The following is a 16613-nucleotide window of genomic DNA, read 5'->3' on the forward strand; positions in this document are numbered from 1 at the left end:
TCCTCACCCTGCCCCCCAACCCTCTTCCCCAGCCCTAAGCCCCCTCCCACACTCCAAACCCCTCGGCCCCATCCCCGCCACACACCACCCCCATATTGGTGCACATAACAAAATTCATTCTGCATGTGCATGAGAAAAATTAGAGGGAACGTTACTTACACCCAGATATTAAAAGGTATTTAGGTGCTGCTGTGCTCAGTGTTGCCATGCCTAACTGATTTAGGAGCCTGTCTTGTTTTCCAAAAGAATGTAAGCACTTAGGTGCCAAAATCCCATGGGATTTACACTCCTAAATGTCTAAATCTGGGCCATGGTGTCTCTGTGACCGAGTTTCCCCACCTCTAACATGACTTCCCTTCCTCACAGGGCTGTTGTGAGCGTTCAGGATTGTGAGATGCTCAGATACTAGGGTGTAGGTCGCTAGGTTGTTTTCTTTCACAAAACCTTCTCAGCTGATCTCCTAAATCGTTGCATCTCACTGGCCTGCAGTAGACTGCAAGTGCTTCAGAGCACTGGGTTCTTAGTGCACCGGCTACGTTTCATGCTGCTATATGAAGAATTTCTCTGCTTCCTCTGTGTGACTTTTTTTAATCTGTTCAAAAGTTTCCTGTTTTCGTGCCTCTCCCACATCTCCAGGTGTTGTGTCCTATCCAATGAAGACAACAAAATAGAAATATCTCTCCGGCAATCCAGGTAGGTGCCTTTGCATTGAGAGTGGTAAAAAGTGCAGTGAAACTTGGTATTCATTTTTTTATCCACCCTGAAACCCATATTTACTAGGCCAGCCCAATGCATGTGTTCAGATTACATAATTAGCCTGATAGCCCAGACTTTGTAAGGGATGAAGATTGCTTTGAACGCTGCGTGTTCATTCTGCATAGAGGATTTCCTGTGTAGTGGAGAATGTGAGCATGTCTGGTTCTGACATTCACACATTTTATTTATAAGCATTTTAGGCCTGATTGAGTTTCCCTGCTCCTCTAGCTCTGTCCACACAGCTGCATTTGTACATGTGTTCTGTGTGTTTACCTTTCCTCCAGTGAACTTATTTAGACCTAGTTTAAAAGAAAAAAGAAAGTTTCCCATAGCGGAATTGGCAGCATAAACATTTAACCTCAAAAATGCAGGTGGATGTTTTACTTTTTAGAAGAAACGGCAGATTAAGAGCTTGCTTCTTTTTAAGTCTGTCTTGCTTTGTGCCAGTCGTGCATTGCAAACACGAATGATGGCATCAAAGTACTCGGTTGTGTCCACAGATCAGGTTGCCGGACACATGAATGCACATGATGGGAGGCTGGGTTAAAGCCTCTCTGGGGCAGGAGGACACAAACCCCTAATTTTCATACAACCTCAATCAGTGCCTTTGCCCCTTCTTCTGGCACTATCTTAAAAGTATACCAGGCCAAGGGGTTAGCCACAGTACAGTGACATGGGTCGCTGTATAGTGCTGTGTACACTCTGTAGCTGGAAGAAGATGCAGACGGTACATGTCAATAAACGGGAGGAGAAACAAGGATGTTCTTGGCCCTTCACACGCCGTAAAGGGATCATTGCTTTCCAGTCTCCAGCAGTTTGGGTTGATTTTTCAGGACCCAGCAGAGTATAGACCATTCAGTTGCAGTGGGGATTTTCCTTCTTCCCCCCCTCTTTCTTCTAGGACCAATCCAAAGAGCAAAAACAAAGTGGAAGATCCTGAAATGACCCGTATTGAGGATGTTCGGGAAGGCCAGTTGGTTAGAGGCTATGTCAGATCTGTCAAGCAGTCGGGTGTGTTCTGCGGGTGAGTAGCATGTGGCGAGAGAAGTACAGTGGGCCGGGTAGGCCCGAGGTCTGTGTGTGCATGCTTGTGTTGTGTTTACAGTTCCAGAATTCAAACTTCTGCAGCGTCTCTGACAACCGACTGCCACTTTCTCAAGTGGGTTTCATTCTGTACATCAGAATCGTTGGTGTTTTTTGTAAGCTTGTGAAGTTTATGTGAAAAATGTCGTACTGTCTAATATGGAGCTGGTCATATGGCAGGCAGGTGCTGTGCCAGCATCCTATAACCGTGCCCACAGTGACCCTCAGTCCCAACCTGAAACATCTCCTGCTGCTCCCGTCCTGCCCATCTGGCTCTCCCAGTGTCCCTCCAGGCTGACCTGCCGAACTCCCTGCTCTTCTGCTCCTGTGTCTCGCCGGGGTGGAGGCCGCCCGTAGTGATGGTGGTTTGGTGACGTGTACCAGGCCCCATAATATAGCTGCTGTTATGGTGAAGCTGCTAACGTGTGATTCTGACTCTTTCTTCTCAGTTTGTCCAGCTCAGTTGTGGGCCGAATCCAATTCCACAAAGTCGTCCCCTTCTTCATACCGAAACAATCCCTGTATGAGCAGTACATGCCGGAGGGGAAGTTCCTCACTGCCAAGGTCCTCAGGTAGGTGGGAGGCCCCCCCAATGAACTGGCAGATTGAGGGGACAATGGGGAGGGGCAGAAGAACAGGTGACAAGGGGCATGCGCAAGGGGGGGCAAACAGGGGCACCCCAATAATCATCGGGGGGCACAGAACTTCTCCGGCCCCAGGGCTGCAGAGGCAGGGAAGATGGATCCCCTGCCGGGCCAGGGCTGGGGCAGGGTGGAGGGAGGGAAGATTGATCTCCAAGTGGGGATGAGCTTCTGTGCCCCCCTTTCCCCGATGGTCGGGGAATGGAGAGCCTCTCTTACTAGAGGAGACTAGGAGAGCTTGGTTTGTTTAGCTAAGGGCTCCTCTAGCTGGCGAGTTAATACGTGGCAAGCTGGCACGGGAGTAGATCAGTGCACACGTGGGACCTTTTCGTGCACGGTAGCAGGGTCCACATGGACACTTAGTGCGCAGCAGGCTGGCGCACTGCGGATTGCACCCCAGCTTGCTGAGCACTAACTCGCTCTCCAGACAAGCCCTGGTGAAACGAAGGCTGAGAAGGGCTCTGACTCCTCTCTCTGTAAATACGTCCGGGGGATGGGGGGTAAACACCACGGAGGGAGGAGAGCTATCGAGGCTAAAGGACAATGCTCGCCCTAGAATAAAGGGGAATAAACTGGCTGTGAATACGTTTTAGGCCGGAAATTAGAAACAAGTTCCAAAGTGTTAGAGGAGTGAGGTTCTGGAGCAGGCTCCCCCTTGGAGAAATGGGGGCAGACAACCGAACTGGTTTTAGTTTATGAACTGGATTATGTGACCGCAGAGAGTGAGGAGGTGAGCCTGCGCTCTGATCACTTAGATGCTAATTAGGGCCCAGGAGAAGCTGATTGGGGGTAATTATCTGATGGGCTGGGTGGGCTAAACATTCATTTGGCCACATTAGCCCGGAGCTGGTAAAGGAGGCCGAGGAAGGAAGTGCAGGGAGGGAGGAACGGGGCTAGCTGGTTCCAGTCAGACAGGGGCCTCAGAATAGGGAGATCTCTGTTCCCCTCTGGTCCTGCTGAGTGGGCTAAAAACTCAGCAAATATTGTAACTAGGCGGGAGAATGCGGGACTGTGGTTATATCGGTGAAGGGGAATTGAAATGAAGTGTCAGTGAGGGCACAGCCGGTGGAGTCCATGCAATTTCTGCAGGGAAGAGGATGGAGGTGGAGACGGGCCCCTGTTACATGGGTTACCTGCAGTAGCAAGGGAGTGAATTCAGTGACCCAGGAAGTCCCTTCCGGTCCTATATTCGTAAAGCTCGGGCAGCACTCCCAGCAATTGGAATATCCCTGGTTTTCTGTTCTCTCCCCCCTGGAAACGTGCCGCAGTGTAAATAATACAGAGAGCCATGTTGAGCTCTCCCTCCTCCCTGAGGACACTGGGAAACCAAGCGTCCTGCCCGAGTCGCTGGGCCTGCCGCGCTGCGACAGAGACGAGGGGAAGGAGAAGAGAGAGGAGTTCAAGAAGGTGAAGGCAAAACAGAAAAGAAGAGTCTCGGAAGGCGAACAGGTACATGCACGTAGGGGGATTGTCCCCCAGATTGGGGTGGGTGGTTGTGCTGAGCCGGGGGGCAGAAATGCATTCCCCTGGCTTCCGTCCGCTTCACCCTCAAAGCGGGACATGATGGGTGATAAAGGTTCAGCTAATTTTTAATGGAAACTAACATGAAGTTTTTACAGAACAGAAAAAATAACTATGGTCCATAACTTTCCTCTGCCACAGACAGAACCCCAAATCAGGCTGCATGAATTGCAACATTACTTTGTATGAATGGGGGTGTCTGACTGCTAACAAAGAGGCCTTGAACCTGGGACCTCTGGATCTTAAAGCTTGAGCCTCAACAGCCTGAGCTAAAGGATCCACCTCTGATAGCCAGTGATGTAGCAGCCTCATCAATGTCTGTATGTGGCCCAGCCACCACTGGAGGGGGATGGAGTGCCACACTGGGAGTGGGGATTGCATACACACCTCTAGACAGCTCCCCTTGGCCACCACCCCTAAGTGTGTGTGATTGGGAGAAGAAAATGTCCGGTCCCCTGCCTTATGTTCTTGTATCTTGAGTTTTCTGGCAGGCACCTCTGCACAGCACCTGCCAGAATTCGGCCCATAATAGTTGGCTTGACCATCTGCCCCGTGGATTGAGGCCTGCCACACTCTAGACTTTTTTCTTTTGTGACTCATGTTGTACCTTGTGTCTCTGGGTGATTGGGAAGGCGGTGACCGTTATTCCAAGGCCGCCTCTTTCTCTCTCTGTAGCCAGTGTGTGATCTTTAAAATAGAATCCTGTTACAGTCTCTTTCCAATGGCTCACCCTTCCCCCCGCCTTCACTGCAGGAGGTGAAGCCAAGGAAAAAGCGAGCTCGCCTGACGGACGAGGATGACAGCGGCATTGAGGTCTTTTGCCGGGAGGAGGAAGAGGAGGATGAGGAGGAAAATAAAAGGAAATCCAAGGTGAGGGTCTACAGAGGAAGAGCCAGAGCCCTGAAGAGGAGAATATGAACAAGCAAAGGGGTGTGAGGGGTGACTGCGATGGGGGCTGCTATGGGGTACATGGTTGTGCGGCCCATTGAGATGTCAGGCCGATTGAGATGAGTCAGTTTCAGAGCTTTGGCTTTGACCTGCTCTGCGTGTGGTTGCTGGGTCTCTTTACACACGGATAAGAGAGCTGGGCTCCTCCTCCCTGTGCATAAAAGGACCTGCCTCAACAATTAGCAGGCACGTGGCTCTTTAAGAGTTTGGTTACTAATGGCCTGTAGGGAGGCAGCTCCGTGTACTGGAACCAGAGCCCTGAAATCCAGAACTGGAGTCCTGTAGCTTTCCATTTTTCCCACAAAAAGCCATCACCTTGGGGTGATGCAGGGAGTTTTAAACTGGGTAATAAAGATTACAAGGTCTGGTCTGGTCAGTGCTGGGAAGGGAGACCGTCAAGGATAAGCCAGAGAGATGTGGGTGATTCTCCTAGTCTCTCTCGCCTTTCTGGCCACTTGGATATTTTGTCATCTCCCACAAGAATAGGGGTGTTAGCTCCACTGGCCTGGCCAAATCCAATCTGGGGACTAACTGCAGTTACAACTAGAGACAATATGTTTACTTCCTGTTCTACTCTGCCATGCTGTCAAACAGCCATCATGCTCCACCCCAGAGGTGCTTGCATTCCAGTAGTAAATGAAGTGATGGTTATCGCTATAAAACATAGTTGGGGGGCGGTTTCAGGATGAAAGTGTCTATATAAATGTGAACAATTTATTCTCCTTGCTCCAGAAGACTATTGAAATTCTTCAGTGAGCCTGTTTTTCTCACTGCTTATCCCTCCATGGACCCCGTTTGTTATGGCTAAGTCACTCTGACAGGGGCGGCGGCGGGGGTGGGAGAGAATTTCGGGTGTCACTTTGGTGGACAGTGCACAGGCTAGAGCAAGGTGGGGTGCAGGCAGCAGCTGTCCCTGCTCCCAAGAGAAGCCTGGAATATAAAACAAATAATATCGTCTGTTGTGCTCCTTCAAGCAGCAGACAAAATGTGCGGAGGCTCCAAGGCTGCAGGTTTCTAGTGGCTTCACTTGGGACGAGGGTTTAAATGCCTTGGAGGTACCAGTATTGAATCGGAAGGAGGAGAGCTCAGACAGCGAGGAAGAGGACGACGCACAGTCCACGGTACAGTGTCCTGGACAGCGCTGCCTGGGTGGGAGCTGCTGTAACTTGCTTTCTCGTCACTTACTGTCTTCGTATCGGTAATGTGCTGAGCCTTGTCAGATGGCAAAGGCTGTGTTAACCCAAGGGACTGTCTTCACCAGTCAGATCTTATTACGGTCTTTTAAGGTGTGTGGATAAACCTAACCATCTCCAAAGAGAGAGGAAGGTGACGATCTTTGAGGTATAGCACAGGCAGATGCTGTGCGAGCTGAGTTTCCTTCTACCCATGCACCTCAACCCCTGTCCTTCCAGTCCTGAGCCACACCCAGCCCCAGATGTTCTGCCAATGCTCCTCAGTCTTGACCTGTAACACCCCAGTCCTTCCAGTCCCTGGCCTCTCCAGAGCAGACAGCTACGCGGTGGCAATTGCACTGGTCATCAGCAACCACTGGGCTTGTGCTGTGGAAAAAAATGTAGGATGAACTCACTTGCGAGTGGAGTTAAAGTGTAAACTCTGCAGTCAGAGGTGCAAAGTTAGGGAATTAGCTCAGTCCCTTGATGTGCTTTATTAAGGGAAACGAATCCCCCTTCCCCCTTGTGACTCCGTTCTTCTGAGACGCAGCCTCCGGGTGGGGTTTCAAAACTCTCCAGGTTTCATTTCCCTCTCTAAAAAATTGGCCCAGTCTGTTGAATAGATGTCCCCCAGGATGCCTTAGTGTCTGACCATCGTGCGTACATCATTCCTTTGTGGTGCTAGATGGTGCCTGAGGTATTCCAAAGTGACACTGCCTCTTGTTCTCACCCCTTGCCCGCTTCAGAGGAAGAAGCAGACGAAGAAGGAGAAGGAGCAAGAGAAGCAGAGGGTGGAGAAGGAGCTCTCCAAGATCGAAGCCGCCCTGATGGACCCCAATCGGCAGCCCCAGACGGCAGACGACTTTGACCGCTTGGTGCTGAGCAATCCCAGCAGCTCCATCCTGTGGCTGCAGTACATGGCCTTCCACCTCCAAGCCACGGAGATGGAGAAGGCCAGGGCGGTGGCGGAAAGGGCCCTCAAAACCATCTCCTTCAGGTAGAACGCTTCCCCCCCGGCATGGGAGGGCAGCAGCTTGATGTACACGTGCATCTAACCTGCCTCTAGAAATGGAATGTAGGGAACGCCAGCAGCCTGGGTGGGGAATAGCCCCAGTAGCCCCATAGTACTCAAGGGCTGCAGTTCTCCGCTTGCCTTGTTCGAGGGAGGACTCAGGCTGAACCGCTGCAGTGACGCTACATGGGTGTGCAGCCAGCCCATCGTGTGTTGTGATCCAGTTAGAGCTCAAAGCTACGCAGGGCCCAGCCTGGGCATTGCTAGGATGGGAGACGTAAGGGGACAAATGGGTGCTGCAGAAAGAGCAATTGATGATTCCAGAGATGCCCAGTCTTAGTACTGAGCCAGTGCCCCAGTGTGGTGCTGTGGTTCTCTTGTAGATGAGACCTAATGCTCTTTTCTGGCTCTCTTCCTGAGAGTGAGGGGTGTTGTCCTTGGTCCTGTGGGCTTACTTCAGCATGAGTAAACACATTCTGCCTCCTTTATATTCTCCAGGCAGTTTCAACTGGCTACACAGTTCTTCCTCTCTTACAGTGTGGTATTACTGTGCACCATAAAACAACTACCACACTCCGCCCCAGAGAGGGCCGCGTTTCAGTGGTGCAGTGATGCAATCCCTTAGCCAACCTTACATGTGTGTTGGGGCTCAGCTAATGTTCGTAACGGGTTTTGAGTTCCTCCGACAAAGTTCTTGTCCTGTTTTGCTTTCAGGGAGGAGCAGGAGAAGCTGAACGTGTGGGTAGCTCTGCTGAACCTAGAGAACATGTATGGCACGGAGGAGACACTGATGAAGGTCTTTGAGAGGGCTGTTCAATACAATGAGCCCCTGAAAGTCTTCCAGCACCTGGCTGACATCTATGCCAGCTCTGAGAAATACCAGGTGGGTGCCTGGACTCCTGATGTGCTGAGGAGCAGGATCCTTGCTGCTCGCCACCAGGGCAGGAGACGAGCTTTTTTTTTTTTTTCTTAGAAAGTGCCTGGCCGAACCCAGCGTTTGCTCCCCAGTTGTGTGTATCTAACTGCCAGCCCACTGGAGAGTTATGGTGCAGGCCTGCGTGCGCTGTTGGGAGCAGCAAGGGAACTTCCCATCAGTTTTTCTTACATGGGTCTTTCCCACGTAGCATCTGCCTGTTAATCTGTTTCCTGTGGTGCATAATAAGATGATCTGTCTGTTACCAAGATTTGATTTCCTCCAGGCCTTCTGAATTTGGCTCTCCTGAAAGGGTGAGGGACCCAGTCGTGCTGATTCGAGCTGGATATAATGCAGGTGCTAGACAAGTTTCCCACACAGCTGTGCCAATGCATCCCAGTCCTGACCTTGCAACTGCTCCTGCAGTTCTGATCCTGGGCTTGGCTTGGCCTGGCAGTGATAGATAGACATGCCAAACTGACCCTACAGACCCAGGGGGAAACACCAAACTCATTGTCACTTAAGCTCTAAACCTGTATCTCATTCCCAGCGTGCAGAGATGAAAGGCCCAGTGCGTACACTCTGCTCCAGGGATACTGCTTCCTACGTGGTCAGAAGCCACAGACAAAGTAAAAGTCCACCCTTGTAGGGAGGGAGCATGGTCAGCTGAGCCAGGCACAGGCCTGGGAGTCAGGAGACCTGGGCGCTGTTCTTAGCTTGGCAGTGAGTTGCTGTATGAACTGGGGGAAGCTGCTCCACTGCTCTGAATTCCAGTTTACCCATCTGTGTTTTAAAAGGGGTGGAGGTAATGATACTTCCCCGCCTCTGGAGACTGTACGCAGCAGTGCTAGGCAACCGTTGCTATGCCGACATAACCCGGAAGTGTAGATGCAGCCTACAGCATCACAAGGGGTTTTTCCATTGGTGAAAGAACATGAAGCAACCGAGCAGTGGTAGCTATGTCGACAGAAGCATTCTTCTGCTGACATAGCTGCGTCTACACTGGGGGTTAGGATGGTGTAGCTGTGGCACTCGTGGGGGCGGGGTGGGGGTGGATTTTTCACACCCCTGCCTGATGTGGCTGTGTCGACCTAAATTTTAAGTGTAGACCAGGCCTTAAAGATCATGGCTGGAAAGCTCTCCAGAAGTGCCAGGCTCTAGTATGAGGTTGCGTGATCCAACCTGATGTTAGACTGACCTCTCCATCCCTCTCTGGTGTCTTTCCAGCAAGCTGATGACCTGTACAACACGATGCTGAAGCGTTTCCGCCAGGAGAAATCCGTGTGGTTGAAATACGCCACCTTCCTCCTGAAACGGGGCCAGGTGGAGGCCACGCACAGGCTCCTGGAACGTGCCCTCAAGGGCCTGCCAGATAAAGAACGTAAGTGTCCCAAGGCTGGCTTCTCTCCCACTCCATGTGTCATCCTTCCCCATTCATTGGGTTCCCGCTTCTCAGGTGGCTCGGTTGATCTTTGGTATCCTGCCGTACTAACAGCTGGGAAGAAGCAAATAGGTCTGCAATCTCCTGATGCCTGGCAGCGATGGGGAGGGGAGACTTTTGGCCAGGATGCCAAAGCCAACCCTCCTGGAACACACTAAGCCATGGGGTTGGCTCGCACAGAGTAGAGAGGACCTCGTTTTTTAAGGTCTGAAAACCCCCACTCAAAGTCAGCTGCTTTGCATGTGTGTTCTGCTTCTGAAGGGGGAAGGGTTGTGAGTAGGCCCTGCTGGGATTTGAGCTATGGTTCCAGGGAGTCCTGGAGGGTTGAAACCTGAGAGACCAACGCCTAATACGTCCCCTCCAGGAGAGAGCGGAATAAAATGCTGAGATGGGAAGTGAGCTGCAATCGACTCTGGGGATGCAGATCCCCATCCCACCAAAACCTCTTTCTGAGCAGAGACTAAAGGATTGGCCGCAGATAGCATTGTCCTTGGAGCTGTGCCAGCCTCTTGCTTGGCTATTTGGCAGTTGTCTGTATGTGTTTGGGGGATGGGTGGGAGGGGATGGAGAGGGGCAGGCACCCTTGCTGGTGTGTGCAGTGCCCTGAGGGGTGTCTTCTCATTCTAGATGTGGATCTGATTTCCAAGTTTGCTCAGCTGGAGTTCCACTTTGGGGACCCCGAACACGCCAAGGCCATTTTTGAGAGCACGCTGAGCAGCTACCCAAAACGCACGGACATCTGGTCCATCTACATAGACATGATGATCAAACACGGCAGCCAGAAGGAAGTACGGTGAGTGCTTGAGACGCAGGGCGGCGGGGTGTGTGTGAGAGTGTGAGTGTGAAGAGCTTAAAATGCCCCTATGCAGGGAGTGTGGATACCCTGCAGTACTGGGCAGTATGGAGGATCCCAGAGCAACAGCGAATCTGTGTTACATGGGGAAGGCAAATGGCTCTGGGCTCATCTTTGTTGGAAAGGAGGAGACCTTCAGGGGCCCAGTGGGCAGACTTGGATGGAGCTTTCACAGCAATGCTGAATCCAGAAACTAGCAAATCTGATTTAAATCTTCAGGACCCCAGCAAGATCTACACAGCATGTGGGGAAGTACTTCTGCGTGTCTCTTGACCTCTTTTTAATCCGTGCTTCTCCAGTAACTGATTCTGTATGTCTACGAGGCTGAGAGCAAGAGGCCACGACTGGCTGAGGAGCAAGAGCCTAGTTAATCTCTTTATTTAACGCCGCTGCTCTTTCTTCTCCAGATGCGTGTGGCTCACAGAAGAGCATATTCATCTCCCAGCCTCCAGGCTGGGTTGCCCCTTAGCAAGGATGTGAGATTGCTCCTTCGTATGCAAAGTGATAGCGAAAGCTGATCAGCCCTTCCATTTTACATGGTCCCTTAGTTAGCCTTCGAGGGATTAGATTTTTATTGGTAGATATTGATAAACATCGGCTTCTCCACACACACACAAACCAATGAAAAAATATTTCCATGTATGATGATCAAAATTTCCAGCTAGACAGAGTAAGAAAAATGCTGCTTGAAAACTTATTAGAGTTTCATTTAAGGCTACCGTATATACTCGTTCATTAGCCCGTTCTTTAATAAGCCGACCCCTCAAAATGGATAGGTAAAAATAGCAAAAATTGCACGACCCTTTCATAAGCCGATCCTATATTTCAGGGGGTGGAAAACGTTGGCTCCTGGCCCATCAGGGTACGCCGCTGGCGGGTCAGGACGTTTTGTTTACTTTGAGCTTCTGGCCATTTCCCGCAGCTCCCATTGGCTGGGAACGGGGCCACAGGGAGCTGAGGGGCTCCATGCCTGCAGACGCTCCAGGTAAACAAAACGACAATGTATTAGATATTCAATTCAATGATTCTATAGAGTTTAAAATCATCAAAGTTTGGTGTAGACCCGTTTATAAGCTGTTCCCCACTCTTTGATGTGTCACGTTCTTACCAAAAATATTTGGCTTATGAACAAGTATATACGGTAATTACTTCATGTATTTTGACATGATGTTGACAATTTGTGCTTTAACAGTTATAAAGCTTTAACTTTTTGAATCTCAACATCTACTGTCATTAAATAATTACTGTCTGACCCCGTCCCCGGTCTGATCTCCCCCACATAATTACCCACAACTGTGAACATTTAACTTAATAAAATATTTTTAAAAAAAAATGCGTAAAGCCCATAACTGTGCACAACTGTAAAAATGTAGATACATAAAAATAGGGGGGGAAAATGCTTAAACAATAATCAATATTATCAGTTGAAATTATTAAAAAAATAACAACAATTGAATTCTGCCAAGTCTACGCTGGGGGCGAGAAGGGCTACTCATTGTCATGAGCTTGGAGCTAGCAAAAGGAAATCCTGCTTTGCACAGTGTGTAGGCAATCTGGGACCATTCCCTGAGCTGAGTCGCATACTGTGCCTGGATTTTAGAGGAACGGCTGTATAATCTGGCCAGTAACCGTGCAAGCAGCGAGGAAGGGGGTTATGAAGCCTGCTGATTCACAGGGCTCTGACCGTTCATTCTACAACAGGCTGAGTGCATGTACTGCGTTTCCTTTGCCTTCCCCTGAAGTATGACCTGTCCTGCCCATTGTTCAGAGGCAGGATATCAGGCTTGCGGCTCCAGTGCTGATCCATGCTCTGAATGGGTTTTTGATTCTTGCAGGGATATTTTCGAGCGGGTCATTCACCTGAGCCTGGCAGCAAAGAGGATGAAGTTTTTCTTCAAGCGCTACCTGGATTACGAGAAGAAATACGGCACATCGGAAACCATCCAGGCTGTGAAAGTAGCAGCACTGGAGTACGTAGAATCCAAGAGCTCTCTTGCCGAGAGCTAACTCCCAGAGCAGAGAGACTCAAATCATGTTGCAGACTCTATGTATGTGGTGCTGGAGATGGAGATCCACTGTAGTGGGCTGCCTGTGTCCATGACTAGTGCGTTTCCTGAGAGTACCAGCAGCTGGCTGGATTGTCCAGGACCAAACTGAGGCCGAAAGAAGTAAACATTTACAGGAGCGTTCCATCTTGCCCCGCTATACAACAGACTTTTTAATGTGTGGATGATTTTGAATCTAGTTATTTAAGTGCTGATTGTTTTATAACTGGTAGAAACCGCTGTCCTCTGTACTGCTTTCCAGTCGAAATGGGGAAATTAGTGACTCCCCATCATTAAATGCAATGATCTGTCATAAGCTCCCTTCTCTTTCCTCCCCCCACCCCCGCACACTCTTCCCAGCATCGCTCAGAATGTTCTCGCATTCCACCTGTTATGGTGTCTTTCAAGATTTGTCTCCAGTGCCTTTGTGCTGCCAGCAATTTAACACAACCACCTGCCTGATTGATTCCTCTAAAAGCCTACGGCCATCCAATTAAACTTGATCTGGTGCTCATGAGCAACTCTAGGGTGACAAACATGGCTTGTGATGGACAGTAATTAGAAAGGAGACTGCCTCAGCAGCAGCTGTCTAAGAGGTCATTAAACTGAGAGAAGAAACCAAGTGTTACTTGCTGAAAAATAACCAATCCCATTTTAACCCTTTCATACTTGGAATAGGACTGCCTATCTAAGGTTCTTATATGGCTACCATCAGCATAGTATCCGAGCCCTCAATCTTTAATGAATTTAGCCTGACATCCTCCCGCTGAGGTAGGGCAGTGCTGTTACCCCCTTGTACAGCTGAGGAGTTGTGACACAGGTGGAGTGATTGGCCCAAGGTCGCACTGGAGGTCTGTGGCAAAACAGGGAATTGACCCCTCATCTCCTAAATCCCAGACTTAGCAACCTAACCACTGGACCATCCTGCAGAGTCCAAGGGGCTCCTTGCAAACGGTGACTCTTAGAGAACATTTTTCACCAGAAGGGCCAAAGACGATCATAACACAAAGAAACATATCTCCATACACCCCCATTGCCAGCTGCAAAGGAAGTTGTGACTTCCCAAGCCACATTAGGTTCCTGCCAGTTCTTTTGTTAATTAATATTTGTCTAGGACATGTTGCAGCAAGTTCTGAGCAAAACCTTCCTGTGCGCTCCTCTTATTAAATCCACTTAACTCCTAAGATGAACAATATTGTTAGAAGCCACTAGTATCAGGGAGCCACTGGTTCTTCTGTGTTGCTCCAGCTGAGGTGTTGTACATCTACTTGAAGAGCCTAATTCCAAATGTCGTACCCTTCTTCATGAAAGAAAATGTGACCTCTTCCCTTTACTGGAGAATAGTCCACCAGCAGGATCTCTCGTTGTTCCCTACCGAATCTGGGTACAGTCCAAAGGCTCTTAAGCAACATAAGCAGTCATGAGATAAGAGGTAAGATCCTCTCATGGGTTAGTAACTGGTTAAAAGACAGGAAGCAAAGGGTATGAATAAATGGTCAGTTTTCACAATGGAGAGGTAAATAGCGGGGTCCTCCCGGGATCTGTACTGGGACCTGTGCTGTTCAACATATTCATAAATGAGCTGGAAAAAGGGGTAAACAGTGAGGTGGCAAAGTTTGGAGGTGATACACAATCACTTAAGATAATTAAGTCCAAAGCTGACTGTGAAGAATTACAATGCGATCTCACAAATGGGTCACTGGGCAACACAATGGCAGATGAAATTCAACATTGATAAGTGCAAAGTAACGCTCATTGGAAAATATAATCCCGATTATACATACAAAACGATGAGGTCTAAATTAGCTGTTGCCACTCAAGACAGCGATCTTGGAGTCATTGTGGATAGTTTTCTGAAAACATCTCGATGTGCAGCGGCAGTCAAAAAGGCTAAGAGAATGTTAGGAACATTAGGAAAGGGATAGATAATAAGACAGAAAATATCATAATGCCACTGTATAAATCCATGGTACGCTCACACCTTGAATATTGTCTGCAGATCTGGTCGCCCCATCTCAAAAAAGATATATTAGAATTTTTAAAAATACAGAGAAGGACAACAAAATGATTAGGGGTATGGAACAGCTTCCATATGAGGAGAGATGATAAAGACTGGGATTGTTCTGCTTGGTAAGGAGATGACGGGGATATGATAAAGGTCTAGATAATCATGACTGGTGTGGAGAAAGTAAATAAGGAAGTGTTGTTTACCCCTTCACAACACAAGAGCCAGGGGTCACCCAATGAAATTAATACGCAGCAGGCTTAAAACAACCATAAGGAAGTACCTCTTCACACAAAGCCCCATCACCCTGTTGCCAGGGGATGTTGTGAAGGCCAAAAGTATAACTAGGTTTGAAAAAGAGTTAGATATGGAGGCTAGGTCCATCAATGGCTTTTAGCCAAGATGGTCAAGATTGCAATCCCATGCTCTGGATATCCCTAAACCTCTGACTGCCAGGTGCTGGGACTGGACAACGGGATGGATCACTCAATAATTGCCCTGTTTTGTTCATTCCTTCTGAAGCATCCGGTGCTGGCCACTGTCAGAAGACAGGACACTGGGCTAATTGGACTATTGGTCTGTCCCAGTATGGCCGTTCTTATGTTCTGTTTTTACATTCCTTCTGCCCACCTTTCATCTCTTCCTTTTTATGTAGAGAAGGAATGAGCATCAGAAGGCTGTCACTGATCAACATCAGCCCAGGTTGAGCATCATCATCTTAGGTTGGTTCTGTGGCCTCAGGGTCAGGGGGGTTAATCTGAGGTGTAGGATTATGGGCCCTTCAAAATGTTATAACATTATTGCAAGCTAACTTTGTGATGCTTTTGTTTAACCTTTAGTAAGAAGGATGTGGGTTGTAATTAGTTGAATCTAAGATTAATCTGTGATCTCTAAAGCAAATTTGTGTTTGCTCTTTTCAGCCATTACAGAGGCAGTGGAAATGAATCTTGGCTACAGTGCCTGTTTTTTTTAATTTTTGCCCAGTTTATGGCCCTCTCCCGAGAGAGGAACAGGCTGTTCCTAACTCAGTTTTGGGCTCCCTCCTTCATTACCAAATCCCTGCTGAATTCCTCGTTGATAACCAGCAGAGCCCAGGGCTAGAAGCTGCTGGAGTGGTGGGGTTATTGCTTGCGATAGCCTGGGCATGAATAGCAATTACTCATTATGCTAAATCCTGACTTCTTTCTATTTGTCACGCTTTTATAAGCGTCCTGGTTGTTGTCTGTTGTAGATCTCCTCGGAGAGCTGCATAGAATGTCTGCACCCCGAAGGAGAATTAAAAAACCCAACAAACACCTTAGCAAAGGGGCTGCCATCACTTCTCTTCCTGCCAGCATAGCAATGACAACCTGTGTGTATTAGCACTAGCAGTCCGTGAGATGTCCCCCAGTGCCCGTTTCCAATTGCTAGCCATGCTCCTGCTCTTCTACTCACAAGAGAGCATGGTGACAGAGCAGGGTCCAGTCTTCCCTTCACCCACTGCATCAATCCCCTGTAAAACCTGCACCCAAATCAGTGCAACAATATCACCAACTCTCCTGATAGTTGGCAGGACCGGCACTAGGCACCAGCAAAGCAAGCACGTGCTTGGGGCGTAGGGTGACCAGACGTCCTGATTTTATCGGGACTGTCCCGATATTGTACCGCGAATTCTCGATATTTTGCCCTCTGGCACACAGGCGGAGGGGGCTCGTGCCCCGCTGCCCCAACTCCACCCCAGCCCCACCCTGATTCTGCCCCTCCCTCCCCATTGGATCCCTCCCCAAATCCCTGCCCGGGCCCTGCCCCCCAGCCCTGCCTCCTCACTGCCTTTTGGATCCCTCCCCAAATCCCCGCCCTGGCCCCGCCTCTTCCCCAAGCATACCACATTCCTCCTCCTCACCCCTCCCTCCCAGGCTTGTGCTAATCAGCTGTATGGCGGCGCAAGTGCTGGAGAGAGGGGGGAGAAGCAGGACAGGGCAGCCAGCTCAGGGGAGGAGGCGGCAGAGCGAAGGCGAGCTGCGGTGGGGGGGGCGCGGGGCGTGGAGCTGCTGGTGGGAGCAATTTTTCCTATGCTCCACTGGCTTTTTTTTTTTTGGCTTGGACAGTTGCGCTCTTGGGGCAACAAAAAACCTAGAGTCGGCCCTGATAGTTGGTGGTCTGCTTAAACCGTCCGCTCCTGGAGTTGTGTGAACGTGACAGAATCAGAACTTTAATTTAAAAAAACAAAGTAAGTTTCTGGCC

General features: G+C 49.5%; 1 protein-coding gene across 2 annotated transcripts in view; it reads left to right on the plus strand.

The window, feature by feature from the left end:
* The window catches only part of PDCD11 (programmed cell death 11), a 45731-nt gene extending 33030 nt beyond the window's left edge, over positions 1 to 12701 (plus strand). Inside the window, exons 26-36 of one of the 2 annotated variants that reach the window (XM_039481959.1) lie at positions 637 to 693; positions 1658 to 1780; positions 2289 to 2411; positions 3749 to 3929; positions 4755 to 4871; positions 5924 to 6070; positions 6868 to 7118; positions 7848 to 8016; positions 9274 to 9427; positions 10115 to 10280; positions 12176 to 12701. In XM_039481959.1, the coding sequence (XP_039337893.1) occupies positions 637 to 693; positions 1658 to 1780; positions 2289 to 2411; positions 3749 to 3929; positions 4755 to 4871; positions 5924 to 6070; positions 6868 to 7118; positions 7848 to 8016; positions 9274 to 9427; positions 10115 to 10280; positions 12176 to 12347 (1660 nt within the window). In that variant the 3' untranslated portion in view covers positions 12348 to 12701. The remainder of the gene's footprint in view (positions 1 to 636; positions 694 to 1657; positions 1781 to 2288; positions 2412 to 3748; positions 3930 to 4754; positions 4872 to 5923; positions 6071 to 6867; positions 7119 to 7847; positions 8017 to 9273; positions 9428 to 10114; positions 10281 to 12175) is intronic. The other variant, XM_039481960.1, reaches the window with a different exon arrangement.
* Positions 12702 to 16613: the final 3912 nt, after the last annotated feature.

This window comes from Mauremys reevesii, linkage group 7 (genome assembly GCF_016161935.1).
Source record: "Mauremys reevesii isolate NIE-2019 linkage group 7, ASM1616193v1, whole genome shotgun sequence".
Lineage (NCBI taxonomy): Eukaryota > Metazoa > Chordata > Testudines > Geoemydidae > Mauremys > Mauremys reevesii.